The sequence below is a fragment of the Charadrius vociferus genome, unplaced genomic scaffold (assembly GCF_000708025.1).
Source record: "Charadrius vociferus isolate BGI_N301 unplaced genomic scaffold, ASM70802v2 scaffold261, whole genome shotgun sequence".
Taxonomy (NCBI): Eukaryota; Metazoa; Chordata; class Aves; order Charadriiformes; family Charadriidae; genus Charadrius; species Charadrius vociferus.
Window position 1 is genome coordinate 2,131,308 of NW_009646856.1, and position 16,693 is coordinate 2,148,000.

The following is a 16,693-nucleotide window of genomic DNA, read 5'->3' on the forward strand; positions in this document are numbered from 1 at the left end:
GCATCTTCCCTTTTGCTGTTCTGTTAAATTGCTCTATTTTAACCCACGAGTTTTGCCTTTTTCTGCCATTTTTTCCCACGGCTGTGGGAGTTGAGTGAGTGGCTGTGTGGTTCTTTGTTGCCGGCTGAGGCCAAACCACGACACCCCTACAGCGGAATGGGGAAGAGAATTGGAAAGGTAAAAGTGAGAAAAATTGTGGGCTGAGATAAAGACGGTTTAATAGGTAAAGCAAAAGCTCTGCATGCAATCAAAGCAAAATAATGAATTCCTTCACTGCTTCCCATGGGCAGGCAAGTGTTCAGCGATTTCCAGAAAAGCAGGGCTCCAGCACCCATAACAGCTACTTGGGAAAACAAACAACATAACTCTGAACGTCACCTCCCTCCCTCCCTCTCTCCCCCAGATTTTATTGCTGGGCACGACATCGTATGGTACGGGATAGCTCTTTGGTCAGTTGGGGTCAGCTGTCCCAGCTGTGTCCCCTGCCAGGTTTTTTACACCTCCATCCTGCTTGCTGCAGGACAGTGTGAGAAGCAGAAAAGACCTTGATGCTGTGTAAGCACTGCTCAGCAGTAGCTAAAACATTGGTGTGTTTGTATCATCACAAATCCAGAACATAGCACCATACCAGCTACTATGAAGAATCCGAGCCATACTACTCTATCCCAGCCAAAACCAGTACATTAAGATATGAAACAAATGGGTGTGTGACTTAGTTTTATTTATCGTTTTTATATGTACAGAGTGTACATATTAGTTTTTTGGCTGGTGCAGCCTGATATTTTATGGCTGATAATCTAAAACCTGTTGAGGACAGATTATTGGCTTACGCATGAGTTGAAATTTTTCTTATCTATTAAAAGAAATAATCTATGAACATAAACTTGCTTGTTTTAAAGCTATATATCAATATAGTTAGGGGTAGCTTGACCTTCGTGGCTTTGACAGTCCAGTTTTCAACACGTGCTCTCCGACTTCGGCAAACATAGACTCTTCTGGGCAAGCCCGTGCCAAGCATGTCCGCTCGTAACCTGCTTCATAGAGCTCAAACATAGATGTGAGGGCAGGAGGGAAGGGCTTCTGCTGGCTTCCCCAGGTCATCATGCTGCTCTGGAAGGGAGGACACTGGCAGTTTTCTGTGCAGAGAGATACGTTCTGCAATCTGGGGAGGAAGTTTTACACTGAGTAAAAACATCTTTCATATTGAATTTGACCTGTTAAATGCCAATTAGACCTCATAGGACTAGATCTCTTGCTAAAGTTTCTCTCTCCTCTGTTCTTGTCTTTTGAACAAAACATGCTTATCAGTAGAAATGGTTCTTCGGGGTATTAAGTTTATGATAAATATATGTGAAATGATTTTTCTTATAAATTAACTCTAGTGCTGCACATGCGCAGCCTTTAAAGCAGCTCTAAAGTTTCAAATGTGCTGACGATGGAGTTTTAATACTATATGCTTCAAATTACAGAATGAAGTGGTTCTTGTAGACCCAGTAGATGAACTTTTATTTTTGCAGTTTCCACAGAGAAACAAAATCTGGAATATTGCTGCTGCTTTATCAAAGTAGGGAGAACTCTTTACCAGACATCTGCTACTAGTCAGAGATAGAGATGAATAGAAATGCAGATTTGCACATGAAAGCTTGATTTTTTTCCCCACAATGGACTGGAAAAAATGAATATGTTCCAGGTCAAGAACTGCTTAGGGCTTGTTTAGATTTTGGTTACTAGAGAATGTCTTACATTCCACAGTTGCTGATCTGTAATGTTACTAAAGGAGATGGCGGGGTATTTCTTAAAATCTTCATTGCAAACAGAACTTGGATCCTAGGTCATCTCTCACTTGATCAACCTCATCAGGTGCTCATGCATGGGAAAGTTTCTGCAAGCTGACAGCTTCTGTGGCATGTTTTATAATTCATTGGTACAGGGGAATAACAGTGTGCTTTGAGTTTAAATATAACAGGTGTATCACTGTTGCTTCTGTCTGTTGTTTCAGAGATCAGTTGTCTATTATTTAATACCTTGCTTCACTAGCCATTGCATAGGTGAATTGTCTGAATAACATGGATAAGGAAACAATTTTATTTTTAATTTAATTGCTTTTTTTAAAGAAGAATTAATGTATGGAAGAAAGGAAAGAATGCATGCAGGGGCTTGAGAAATACATATGATTAACACATGCAGGGGCAGTCTATACAATGTGGAGGATGGGTATGAAGGAGAAAGCTTGTAAACTCGTAAGCTGGAGGAGATGCTGGCTTTGCAGAGCAGGTCACAGTTCTGAAAGATCTCTGCAGCTTCATCAGTGGGATGGTGCCTCACCATTACCTCCTTTTTCCATCCTTTTTTGATTGATCTAGCTTCGTCGGAGGAAGATGACAACAATCATGAAAATGTAGCTATTAGCAAAGAGGCAGCAAGAATCCTCACAGTTGAAGTTTTATGTTGGGTGTTCAGTCTCAAACTTGAAGTAGCTGACGTTTCTTAGAAAGGTTGGTTTGCTCTGTGCTGTAGGGAAGGTATTGGCACCGACTGTGTTTCTTGGATACGGTTATGTTTCTCTCTGGACTGTGGCACACTGACAGATTTCTTTCCTCCATGAATTTTATAGGAAGGAGATTTTGTTGCCTTTTGAGATACTAAAATGCAAACAGAAGTAGAATTTTCTTAGCTATCTTAAACTAAGCATTGAATTTAGTTATTGTTTTTTTTTCCTTGTGGTTTATATTCAACAGTATTTGCCATAATTCTCCTTTATATGTTTGTACATTGTGAAATTCTCAACCTCAAATACAAGATGAGATCATGACCCTTGGAAGCTTGTTGTTTATACAGTTATGCCTGAAATAACTGTGCAGTCAGATCTGTATTGATGATGATGCAGTAAAACCAGCTGACTCCCCCATTTTGTAGATGGTACAGACCTCTCAGTTTTAACAAAGGTTATTCATGAAGTGGGCATTTTGTCTTACACAGTCTTGTGAAGTACCTTCTCCAACAGCATTGGTGGAAAGTTTCTTTCTTAAGGTAAAATATTTTTTTTAACTTTTTTTTGTCTTCATTAGCCATACAAAAGTTTAAAAATCTGCCTAAACAGATAGAATACAGATTTCTGTTCTGTTGTGCTGGATTCTGCCTTTGTTTGGTGGTAAAGGAACCAGAGTTTTTAGACCAAATACAATTGCAGTGTTCTTGGTACAAACCTTGTTCATGCTGTTTGACCATCCGAAATGGCAAAATCTTGCTTACTTAAAACTAAATTTAAACTAATTGGAGACATGGCATTTAAACAACTTCTTAAGATCAAAGTAGCCATGATATCAGTTAATGAAAAACTTGAAAGAAATCCTTGGGAAAGTCTTGAAGTCTTATTGATGTTACTCCTTCAGATTTTACACTAGTGCTTCTAGATGGAAGTCAGTGCTTGGCTTTTCTACTGAACTACAGTGATGCTTTTTGACGTATTAAGGGTCTCAATGATGGTGGTGTTTTCAAGTTGTACATCTTGTACAACTAAATGCATGTGCATAATTGCCCTTTGCATAGGCTTTTAAATTCACATCAAATTCTGTATTTTTAGATGAAAGAATTTCAGATGTTTTTTATATAAGGCTAATACATTCACTCTTATAAGACAACTGAGAAGTAGGCCTGTCTCTATGAATCTCTGTTTTCTCAGGTGTTTGAGGTATTTTGTAACCTTGTGGTTTCTCTGAGGTTTCTGAATGGTATCATTGAAACTGATCAGTGTCTCCTTAATTTTGCTCTGTGTTGTCTTGCAAAGACATGAATAGCCAAGGTTCTTGTGCTTGTTTTTCTCCTCAGAGGCCACAGCTTCAGCTTTTGCTTTGGGAGTGTTGGTGGGATTTGCATTATCCCGGGCTCAAATGTTTTGTTGTCACAGATTAATTTCCATGTACTGTCATTCCCTGTTAAAATGAACCTATGTTGCTACTGGCTGAACCTGCAATTTACTTAAACCAAACCAAAATCCACTGTTATGAAAAGGAAGATATTTTACTTGTGTATAGAAATACTGTTTGTCATAAAATTGTGCATATGTTGTTCTTGTTACGGGTCGTCTTATGCCAGTTAGTAAAACATCTGGGGGCATATACACAAGAGTCCTGAAGGGTTGGAGAGAGCCTGCTGTCCACTTACTTTCCCTCTGTAGCTGCCTAATATGTACAATATGGGGCTTTTGTTTTCTTTGGTGTAGTAATAATTAGATAAATCAAGCTAAAGCTTAAATTTTGCAGTGAAGTCTTAGGTCTCTGTACCTGCTGGAGAAAGTTTTTGTCAAGTGGGCACACAGGGTTTCCCCACCTTATGCCCTCACTTTTTGCTTCAACTTGCTGTATGAAACTAGAAATGTGTCTTAGCTCTCTTGAAATGTCTGTGAGAAACTGAGAAAAGACAAGTTTGATTGAATAATTTGTTCTAGTGAAGTGCAGAGAGGTCCTGTTGAAGGATCAGTGATGTGTTGTACCAGGCGCTGTAAGATGTTACTCACCCAGTGTGTAGATGTAGTCTGTCAGAAGTAATTTAACAGAGGTGTTGTTACACCTGTTTCCACTTTGTACTTAGGTTACATCTACTGTTATACTTTTCCATAGTGTCAAAAATGGAAGTAAATACAGGGAAATAAGACAACCATTTCTACCACTTCGTGGTTCTTTTTGTAGAACTCATTTAGTATCTACCATAAACAAAGCTGTGATGCATTGGCAGGGAAAGGAAAACCGTGACCAGCAATCCTTTTTGATTGTGTGTTTTGTTGCCTGTGTTGTATTCACGTGACATCTTTTTTTTGCTTAAAGCAGGCAAATCAACAAGCTGGGAAGATGGTGGCTGGGGAGCCTGGGATGAAGCAGAATTACAAGAACCTGTAAGTTCATATATATATATGTATAAACATATGTATATAATATATATGAAAAAATATGAGTTTTCATTGCTAACTTGGCTATTCTAAAAGACTTTTCCATTTGTGTATATGATGGCTTATTTTTCCTCCTATGAAGTTATCATGTGGACAAGAAGGATCTTGACTGGTGTTTTAAATGTGACTGTTTCTCACTTCCTTCTGTAATTGTTTCTAAATATAGCATGGATGTTACCTATTGTGATAATTACTCATATTCTTGTATTCTGTAGGATTTTTCTCACTAGAATGTACACACATCTTTCTGTGCTCCTGCAGCTGCGAGTATCTTTTTTCGTCCTATAGTTAGCCAGAAACAGTAAGGCATAGCAGTGGAGTTATAATAATCTACCATGAGTTAATATAAATCAAAGACTCCTAAATCATGAACCACTGACACAAGCATCTTTCTAACGATCACGTAGTACTTGCTTTCATGTAGTGATGTGGGGATGGTGTTACAGGAGGGATTGAATTACACATGTAGGATGGGACAGCACAGTTGCTCTTTAAAGGGGGAAAAAACATCCAACTAGTTCAACTAAGAATAACACAGCTAGTCTATAACTGTTGGTAAGGCTGAGACTTCTAGCTGCCAGCTGACTTGCATAAAATGTTAGGGAAGCTGTCTGTGTAGAAGTCCTCTGCACCTGAATGCATCATCTGAACAGAATTGCTTGACTAATTCCCTGTATAGAGATAACTAAGGGGGTAGACTGAGGAATCCAAACCTCACCTTGCTAACAAAATTCTTACCTGCAGTCAACCTCAGTATGTGGGAAGTATGCCCGAGGAGTCGGGCGATATCCTTGTAACTACTTACTTCAGCAGGGAAACAGATTTTTCAGCTGAGGTGAGAAACTGAAGTGAGCCTGCTGTCTCCCAGAGATGAATCACTGATGCTGGTGTCAGGGAAAAACAGAAGTATAAAAGCTTTTAAATAGGATGGGTATTCAGCTCCCCTATAATTGCCGTGAAATGGGTGTGTTTCTCAGGCCACATCTTTGTAACATGTGCTGTAAAGTTTAATGAAGAGAACAAATGCTTTGTTTACTACTTATGTTGTAATTTGATAGAACCAGTAGGTGTTGCTAAACTGAAGTTGTCTTCTTTTTCACTCTTAAAAATATATAGCAGTTTTGAGGTACTAGAGGATGGAGCAGTATTTTGGAGGACTAGGAGGAGGTAGGATTAGATAGGTGGCTAATGGAAATGAAGACTGTGGACGGGGGAAAGTGATTTTTATTGCTGTGACCCAGGTAAGAAGATGGTGCTAAGAAAGCAGGAGTAGCATCTCTGAGAGACCTTGTAGCAGTCTGCTCAAAACCTGTTACCTACTTCCTGCCTTGGAACTGTGATTAGCAGGAGCTACCCATGTTGTATTTTTCAGTCCGATATTTGGCTTGTTGCTCAGAGGAAAAAAAGATGTAATCATCTTGCTTTTATACGTAATGATGGTATCTAACTTGCCCATCATCAAACCATTAAAATTGACACTTCTTAGTTTGAATTTGTTTCTCTGTAAAGTTCCTTGTTGTTGAAAGGCACATGATGATACCCTGTTGCATGTTACCAGGAGGCTTTGATGGGAATGCCAGCTTAGTTACTTTCTTCTTTGTGCATGTATTTACTCAATGATGGTCAGTGTGTAAGCTTGGATAAATTGTTTGAGTATGGATTATAATGACAGTAACTAAAGAGATTCTTTCTAGTCTCTAGTCAATAATAATAAAACTTTAAGTCTCATTCTTTTAGTGTCTCTTTGGTGAATGGAGAAGATTTTGAGGAGTAGAATAGTGATGAGTTCTTTGTTTTCTGTTTTGTAAACACGCAAATAGAGTTAGTGCAAGGTTGATGCATTTCTCGTGGCTTTTCGTGCAAGTTGGAGCGCTAGTGACTTGACAGGTAATAGTCAATTTGGTGCTGGTATTAGGGGTGAGCCAAAATGTTGTCATAGAATCATAGAATGGTTTAGGTTGGAAGGGACCTTGAAGATCATAGAGTTCCAACCCCCCTGCCATGGGCAGGGACACCTCCCACTAGACCAGACTGCCCAAGGCCACATCCAGCCTGGCCATGAACACCTCCAGGCGCGGGGCCTCAACAACTTGTCACGAATCTTGCAAATGCTGCTGTGTTTAAAAATTGTTGCATACATTGAATAAAGTTTTACCTGTAGGAAGAAGAAGAAGCTACTTCCAAGAACCAGAGAAATTACTGGCTTCAGGACTGTGTGTTGTCCTTGTCACCAACAAATGACCTGATGGTAATAGCTAATGAACAGAAAGCGGTCTTTTTAGTGCGTAAGTATACATTCTGCTAAGCATACATACTAGTACATTTAACGGTAGTCAGGACAAGATTTTATCCTCGTCGTCCCCCACCCTGCCCCACCTGCTTACACCCAAGTCGTACCTTCAAGAATTTTGGAGTGCTTTATAGTACGCATCATGCATTTTCTAGGTATTGCTTAGCAAGTAAGCTGTTTTGTCTTTACTTCTCAGCTGTATTTTGATCTGAGAAAACTATTTTATCATGAATAATTAAATTTAATATATACTATATATAACAACTCAGTATGCTATATATACTGTAACTACCCAGTTGTTTGTAGTGCTCAGAGATATTGAGCTTCATTGTATTAATTTTTAGCCAATAAGAAATATTTGACCTTATTTTTCTTTTCCCTTGAAAAAAATGAGCTAACTGAGGCAGTGTCACTTGGAGGAGGGAGTATTGAGGTGGATTGTTGGTTTTTTTTTTAAGATTTCCACCTCTGATAGACAATTCTCCATCTTGAAGAATGGGTGGCTTTATATTTTACGCTGAAGCAGGACTCTCAGAACTCTTAAAAGTTACCCTTAGTAATACATGAACGCTGATCAGCCAGCTGCTGTTTACAAATGTGCTGTTGCCTAGGGTGCTGGTGCTATTAACAGCTGCAGTTGGTGGTACGTGACCATGATGAAGGGAATCCTCCTGACATGGGGGATATTACACCATTTTAAAACAGAAACATGCTGTTGAAGCTCAGAGTTGCATAAAGGCAGATTGCATTGAGTTGTCATGCTGTATGTGTCATTCCCTGCAAAGTTGTGTGTTCCAAAACTGGTGTAGGTTAGTCACTAATTTTTCACAGAAAATGAAAAGATAGCAATATTCCCCAGAAAATTCCTACTGGATCAAGAATATGGAGATGATTAGCTCAGCTGCTGGGGAACTGCTTGTGCTGAACTGCACAGTGGCCACTTACCACACAATGGCAGAAGTGTCCCTGTGTCTCAAGTTTTATGTGTCAGACAAATGGCACGCAAGACTTAATTTTTTTTAGTTGTCTGTTGGCGCCTGGGACGTGATTCAACAATCAAACGTCATCTGTAATAGCACCTGATGAATAACAAAGTGTAAGGTTTTCTAATCTTGATTATGATGGAATGATTAAAAATTGTCAGAGTCAATGTAGCATTCCCGTGTCTTTCTTGGAGGTGAAAATTAAAATTTTTTATTTGTTTAAGCTCATCTTCAGTAATCATCCCAGAAGTTTGCCCTTGCTTAGTACTTTTCTCCTAAGGATCTCCGTTTCATTAATTGAACCTTTTAAAATTTGATGGAGATACTACTGTATAAATCTTTTTAAACTAAACTAGGCATTTCAGAATTTCAATTATATGTTGTTCCATGTAAATTTTTAAGAAAACATGGGAGTTCTTTAGAGAAATTACTAAAAAAAATGTAGTGTTATTTTTATGTCTTCAAGGTTAATAGTTGATACGTAGTCTAAGTGCAGTAGGATGTGTTGTAAAGAAGAGAAGGATTAAGAATACAACTACATCTGTGAGATGCAAGACATTACGGTTTTATAGATGCTGTCTTTGTTCTTAATGGCAGCTAAATGGAAGCACAGTGACAAAGGAAAAGAGGAAATGCAGTATGCTGTTGGCTGGAGTGGCTCCCTGAATGTTGAAGAAGGGTAGGTGTTGAAATGCAGCTGTGATTAAAATGTCATTTTCATGTTTAATAATTAGTAGCATATGCTTTTTACTTGTACTATTTTTTTTTTCTTTCATCCAAGTGCATTCATGGTTTTATGCATTTTAATGTTGCAAACAGAAATGGAGTGACCTGGTGATCAGAAACATTGTCTGCAAAGGTCACTCTTCATGCATAGTAGGATATCTCAGGACAAGTTCATGCAAATTGACAGAGGTACTGTGTGTGCAAATCAGTGTATTTGCATATAATGTAGACATTTTAATAGATCTGGGTTATCATGCTTTTTATAAGTTCCTGTTCTAGAAGGAAAAAAAAGTATATGTACTCTTTTTGAAAGTCTTCTTTTATAGTGTAGACGAAATTTTATTTTGGGATGTTGCAACTGGAAATGTATAAACTTGTTTTAGAAATACTTCTTTTAATTTTCAAAACCTCAAGCAAATATAAAGTCATCTCTCTGATCAAGAAGTCACTCCAAATTATAAGCAGTGAGCAACATTCATGTGGTAGAAAAAGCATTCATCTTTTGAGATGCAGTGAACTTCATCTGTGCTTTTGATTTTTTTACCTCCATTGTAAATACCCTCTTACATGTTTCAGTCACTTTTAGAAATGTTTTTGGGCTCCGAGTTGTTTAGTGGACTTGGGAAATTTGCTTTGGTCATACATTTGTTATTTATACAACATTTCTGCTCGATCTGTCTTCAAATAACCAGGCAGATGCTTTTTTGAATCTCCCATATGGAAGAGATTTTTGCATTTCGTTATTAAGTTTGCAGCCTTGAGTTGCTGTCTGCCTTTGGATATGGTCCCTGTTGGCTTTGACCTTCTGTTATGCTGCAGGAGGCGTTGACTTGATCAGCCTCTCTCCAATCCGTAAAACTCATAATCCTTTTTTATAAACCTGCTGCTGCCACACATTTGAACTTTTATGTGCATCTCCAAGTGTTTCCCCCCCCACCCCTCCATACTACCACTGAAATTACCCTGTCATCTTTTATTTAAAGAAAAAAAAAAAGGAAAAGAAATTCTGGTTTGGAGTTGGTTTCTTACTTCTGTTACATCTCCAAGAGACACTATCATATGGAACAGGTAGCTTTATTTAGATAGACACAGTTATATTCACTACATCTTGGTTGGAAGTGTTTCCTGTAGGTGACGGTTCTATTTCTGTGGAAGTGTAAATATGGCAATTACTGTCAGATTGTGGAAAGAATTTTTTTTTTTTTTCCTTCCCCAAAGTTGCCTTCAACTGATAATGTTCTGTGGTGGCTAAGCTTTGTTATTGGAAGATGAGATTTCACTGAGCTATTTAACATTGCTTTGAAGTTGTAATTGAATTGCAATTCATGTCAAACTTGCATTTAGAAAGCTTTTTTTTCTGTAATTGTCTAGCCTGATTATTTAATCACTCCTTGGGGAATGGAGGTGACCTGAAATGCAAATAATCAACAGTACTGCAGGCATTTATGCTTTAAGTGCTGTTTGGGATGTCGTCTTGAATTTATATGCTCTTTCATAAAACCTTTGTGTTGCTTCTGTTTCCCCAGACAGTGTAAAACTTTCTATCGTGGTAACAGTTAAATAACTTCTGATTTAAGATACTGGTGCCTGCTCATCTGCTTGCCTTCTGCATGCTTTGCCTGCTATGCATTGAGCATGCTCTGCTATTGCATTAACTGGGAAGACCATGTTAGCTCTTCAAATGCTCTCAAATTATAAAGCGTTGAAATGCAGTGGAATAAAATCTACCTAACTGTGTAATGTATTTCAAAAATTTGTTTTGATAAGTATAGTTCAGTTGTTTTTTAAAAATAGTGGTTGTTCTCAGTATATAATTATACATCAGAAAAAAATTATTTACCTTAAGGTACATGAGATTTAGCTTGAATCTTTACTGAATAGTGCTGGCAGAATATGAATGATGAAAGACAACATGAACAAGGTGTAATAAGCACTCCTGCAATCTATATGGGCACTCGAACTTGTAATTGAAAATGTCTTTAAAATAAAAGGGTATTTTTTGCCTTTTTATTATGGATTTGATAAATTGTGTGCTGCATTAATATATTGTTAAAATGTTTTGAATGCTGACTCGGCAAGGTCTCTTGTGTAGAGCAAAATTTCAGCATTGGAGAAAAAATATGCTTATTAGTTTTATCTTTCTGTTTCTAGTGAATGTGTCAGTAGTGTATTGTGTATCCCCTTGGCAAGTCAGAAGAGGTAAGATTGATATTCTTATGTGTATGCATCGTCAGTCTCCTTACATTACACTTTTGTATGTCTACAGCTTAGAGCAGGATTTGGTTTTAATTTCTTGTGTATCTTTGTGAAACAGGAGTTCCACAGGCCGTCCTGACTGGACCTGCATTGTTGTTGGCTTCACCTCTGGCTATGTTCGTTTTTACACTGAGGTATGTTTCTTGGCGTGGCAGACCCACAAGCAAGCTATTGTAATAAACATCTATTTCTGTCGAACTTCTGTTTCTGCAGATCATGCTTTTTGCCTTCCCTAAGAAAAGGGACAGAAATGTTCATGCTATTATTCTTTCTTTTCTAGAGTGGAGTACTGCTTCTTGCACAGCTTTTAAACGAAGATCCTGTCCTACAGCTTAAGTGCAGAACCTATGAAATTCCCAGGCATCCTGGTGTCACAGAACAGGTTTTGTCAGATTATTTCAAAAGCGAAGTGGCAGTGTTATGGGGTATGGAAGGGAGTCTTATCTGGGAATCCTCTATGTCCTTTACCAGTTTTTAATGGGTGGACAATTCCTTAGAACAAGAGACTCTGGATTTCTTGTTCTAGAAGTATTCGTGACTGTATAGTTTGAGGATTCAGAATTTGTTCTTAATTTTTTTTGAGTCTTTGGTTAACTTTATAGATTTCTTCCATTTATCTGTGTGATAACCTTGCAAAGGAAAGCTTCATTCATGTCCCGTTTATTCATTAACGTCCACAAAGTATGACAATGTATGGATGAAAGGAGAAAATGCAACTCAACAGGTGCCAAGAGCTATATGCACTCATTCATAAGAACTTATCTTAATTATTTCACAAAGAAGATAGCTGAAAATTAAAACAATCTTTATAGGAGATAGTGCTAGGAACCTGCATGTCACTATATTGCCTGCAGAGAAGGCTCTTGTAGAGTTCAAGCTATTTAGTAGAAAAGTCAGCTTGCTTTGCTCTTGGCTGAGTTGGCACGCTTTATGCAGAAAACTAATGAAGTTAGAGAAATTTCCATTTGCTTTATACAAATGTTCATGTGATTTAGCATGACGTTTTGGGATCAATTTTGAAATGCAGAAGCATTAAGGAATTTGAGTCTTGAATTTATATTACCATATTAGCATTTATGTGCACAAGTGGTAATTCAGGCACTAATCCAGTTTCAGTTTGGCTCATAAAACGTTGGTACTTGCATTCTAGATAAACCTGGTTTTCTGTCACCTTTACAAGCTGATGTAACTTTTATGTTTTCTCCCTAAGCCATAAAATATATTAAGCAAACATAAAAGTAATTGAAAGAAGATAAAAATATAAAATTGTGTGCCTAAATAACATACTTATTTATATATTGGATGATTTAATACTAAATTTCTGTAGTATTGCCTTATTCTGTTGCCTGGGGCTTGTTAGATTTAACTCTTTGGATGTAATCCTCATCTTCATGTAGTTAGTAGTGTAAAAAGCTAGAAAAGAAGCTGTTACAACAGTAACACTGACTATGTTTTTTTGTCTCCCTTCTCTCATTTTCTTCCACAGAATGAAGAACTAAGTATCTTGTATCCAGCAGCAATTGTGACAATTGATGGTTTCAGCCTCTTTCAGTCCCTTCGTGCATGTCGCAATCAGGTAGCAAGAGGTAGGTTTGAGAGGAGATGTTTATTTCTGACTCTGTTGATAGTACTTTACAGGAAACTTATGTTTGTTAAATGTCAAATCAAGGTGGAGTTTGTATCTGCCTTGCTTGTCCATCAATATGTAGGCATCTATGGTGTACAAGGAAATTTCTTCCTCTACAGAAAACGTTCTTGGAGCACAAGTTGTCTGAGTAGCGTTGACTGTCTTGTGCCTTCTCACCACAATATTGTATACTGGTTTTACTCTTCAGATTCTTTTCCCCATCTCACTAGGAGGGAACGAGCGAGCTGCTGTATGGTGCTTAGGTGCCCAATGGGGTTAATCCACAGCGTGCTGCTCAGGTGCTGCTTAGCATGTCAGGATGCTGATTTCACTGACCGTCAGTGGAATGCTTTTCTTCCCAGTAAGAACTTTGTGGGGTGGAGTAATGCTGTGATGATGGCATTGATAATGGTCACCGCTTTTTGCGTTAATGCCTGAGAGATTTTGATACCTTCTTTGATTGTGTAGCCTTGGATCCTGTTCCTTTAGTACAGTGCCTGTTCGTACTCTAATTTGGAAACGGGGTCAATTTCCTGGGGTGAGAGGAGAACTGTGAAACAATGTTGTGTGGTAGATTGCACAAGTATGGGGCTGTTAAAATTCTGCAAGATAAAATGTTAAACAGATCCTGTTGCTGAATTGTTTTTCTGAATTTCCTGATGGTTGTTCTTATTGAACTTCAGTTTTGTCAGATTCTTGTTTCCTCTACAGCAGGCCACGTCAGCAGACAATCATGAGGCTGGGTGTAGGTGGGAAGCACAATGGATCTACCAGCACGACAGCATTAGGAACTGTGGGGACAGAAGCACCCTTAAACTAAGGCTTGAATCTTACATAGAAGGGAGGGGTGGTAAATAACTGAGAAATGCTACTGTGGTGGGACAGCTCTGCTCTGAATCATATGGGGATGGCCAATAGAAATGGATTGCTCGCTCTTTCTTCCAGTTCAGGATGAAGTGGCATGAAATGAAGCTAGGTGATAGTAAAGTCAAAATAAAAAGTAGATGGGTGTTTATGCAGTATGAGGTTAAATTGTGGAATTCTTTGCCTGAGGTTGATGTGGATGCTAAAAGCTTGCTTGGACTCAGAGGGAAACTGACAAATTAGTGGAGAAGAAAGCTGTGGAGGTTTACTGAGTGCTTAGAGCTTACCTCTGGCTGAGAAGGTCTCTAGAAGCTGTTTTAGGGGTAACATCAGATATGTGTCCTTGTTCCAATATTCTTCCCCAGACATCTGGGTTTAGCAGTGCTCAGATCCTGATCTGTTCTGCTAAATGGTTCCCTGGGTCTATCTAATAATGTCTATTCCTGTCCTCTTAATGAAAAGGTAGTTTTTCCATGGAATATATCAGAAAGCAAAACTCTTAAATCAGAACTTTAAAAACTTGATACACTGTGAGTCATGCAACAATAAGAAAGAAGACAGATGCTGTAATGAGAAATATCCGTGTACTTTCACAACCAGAACATGCTTCACTCTTTCAATGAGATCACCATTTGCAGAGAAGCACTTACAGCTAGTTGTAATATCTGCAGCCAGTGCTATATCTTCTTTCATTATTGATCATTTATGTTTCTCATAATAGATATTTTGAAGAGTTTCAATCATCACTTTAGTTTTACTACTGTTGCTTACCTCATGCTTTTACATACCTAGCAAATGTACAGACTTTGCAAGTACTTTGACAAGGGAGTTTCCAATTAAACATGCCCAGACCACAGAAATAAACTGTAGTAGCATTTTAAAATTGTACAGGATATTAAACCGTAAATGAGTAGTAAAACAAAGCTCTCTGCAAGTACAAAATATAGTTGTAATAGAATATAATGTGCAATTTTATTAAGTTAATTTTTTTAAAATGTTATAACTTCATTAAGGTATGTATTTCAAAAGGCCATTTTAGCTCAGTGGGTATTTAGATGTATGTTAATTTAAAACTGGGTTATTTTGTGACTCCAGATTGCATCAGTTTTTTGACTCTGTTATGCTATTACTTTGCCTTTTACTCAGTAGGATTTTTTTTGTGTTTTGTCAACTCTTGTCAGCTGCAGCATCTGGCAATGAGAATGTTCAGCCTCCACCATTAGCTTATAAGAAATGGGGTTTGCAAGATGTGGATACGATTGTTGACCATGCTAGTATTGGTAAGCATTTCTGTTTAATTTCAAATATTTGGCTTAAATGAAACTGAATGTTTTCATGCTGTTAAATTTGGGGTGAGAGCACTTAGTCATACTGGCTGGATCAAAATAAATAGTGGGAGAAGGCTGTTGTAGTGATGATCTCATTAACCATCATCAAAAATATATTTTACTTTCTTTTCTAGTCTGATTGAGCCTCCCTTCTCCACTTGAGGGGAGGAAGGATGTCCTCTCTTGTTTGGTAAGAAACAGCCAAGAGAGACTAGATCAGATGCAGTTATTCCCATTTCTGCCAGATTAAACAACTGTCTGGCAGGCAGGTTAAGACTAGTGTAGGTCTTTCTTGAGTCTAGCACGTAAAGAAACTGACTTCTGGGGTCTCAAAGACTTTTTTACGCCTTAGGAATTTGCAGAAGCCCAAGTTCTTGTCAGACAGGCAGATCTGAGGGGACAGTAATCTTCATTTCTCTTCCACCCTTTTCACAAAAGTAGGTAAGAGGTCAGAAGAGGGCTAACGAGGTAGGTGTCTTGCTGAAGTTTGTTTTTTCCTAAACAAACCAACTATGCTTTGTAATTAACCTAAGTACATTAGGTTGTTTCAGGTCTGTTCTTTGGAATTTCTGTGGTTAAAGCTGCTCCTCCCTTCCCTCTGAATGCTGGCTGGTCAGTCAAGAAGGCAGGAATATATTTATACTTTTAAAGCAATTGCATACCTTTGTTCTGAAAGTATAAGACATTCACTTTAATGTTTTTGTTAGGCATCATGACACTGTCACCTTTTGATCAAATGAAGACTGCCTCCAATATAGGTGGATATAATGCAGCTATAAAAAACAGCCCACCTGCTATGTCTCAGTATGTTACTGTTGGATCCAATCCTTTCACTGGTTTCTTTTTTGCCCTGGAGGTATGTACTACAAAGCTGACTTGACTTGCTGAAACTCTGAATAATTAATCCTTCTCTTTTCTGTATGGGTATTTCTGAAGTACTCCGATGTTCATTTTATGCTGACGTTTCCCCCTCTTTTTGATCTTTTGAAACTGGAATGATTTGGAGTAGATGTGATAGTAATGCTTACCGCAGGTTCCTGCTAATGAGAAATTTTCTTTTTTATATTAAAATGAATGTGATAGTAATTTTTTTTTTTTCATTTGTTAATTTATTGCTAATTAAGTAACTTTTTAAAAGTTTTTAAAAAATTAGGTTGAGATTGTGTAAACATGCATCTTACAGATTTTTTGAGGCCTTTGGCCTTTGAGCATATACACATATGGCCTGAGTATATTGTGGTCATTTCACGTACTGGAACTGCTACTTGTAGAAGAACACTGCAAGTTGTGCTTAATGATACCTGTAGCACACTTACTACTTCTTCTGTTGTATTGGAGGAGAAGGATGGCAATGTAGCTGTGTCTTGTACATTCAGACCCTATGTGTGTGCTCTCCTTACTGGGATCGTCAGACCCTGTGTGTGTGCTGTCCTTACCAGGATTGAAAGCTGATTGAAAATACTAGCATTGGAATTTTGATTTTGTGTTTGCTTCTCCAATATGTTTATGAAAAAACTGCTTACGTTGATATTTACAAGGATGCCAAAGCCATACACCAGCTAACTCTCCATGATAAATCATACACAGGGTTTTTTTAACTTCTGTTGCAGACAAACATACTGAGCTACCAGTGACTTGCAGGAGGATTTTGAAATGGTAAAGAGATGTCAGAAT

At 38.0% G+C, this 16,693-nt stretch overlaps 1 protein-coding gene across 2 annotated transcripts in view; it reads left to right on the plus strand.

Moving 5' to 3' along the window:
* Positions 1-16,693, plus strand: part of RAB3GAP2 (RAB3 GTPase activating protein subunit 2 (non-catalytic)) — a 46,968-nt gene that overhangs the window by 7,185 nt on the left and 23,090 nt on the right. The window contains exons 2-10 of one of the 2 annotated variants that reach the window (XM_009894306.1): positions 4,827-4,891; positions 7,107-7,230; positions 8,816-8,897; positions 11,096-11,143; positions 11,259-11,334; positions 11,481-11,582; positions 12,687-12,786; positions 14,873-14,971; positions 15,727-15,875. In XM_009894306.1, coding sequence (XP_009892608.1) covers positions 4,827-4,891; positions 7,107-7,230; positions 8,816-8,897; positions 11,096-11,143; positions 11,259-11,334; positions 11,481-11,582; positions 12,687-12,786; positions 14,873-14,971; positions 15,727-15,875 — 845 coding nt within the window. Of the gene's footprint in view, positions 1-4,823; positions 4,892-7,106; positions 7,231-8,815; positions 8,898-11,095; positions 11,144-11,258; positions 11,335-11,480; positions 11,583-12,686; positions 12,787-14,872; positions 14,972-15,726; positions 15,876-16,693 lie in introns of both variants that reach the window. The other variant, XM_009894305.1, reaches the window with a different exon arrangement.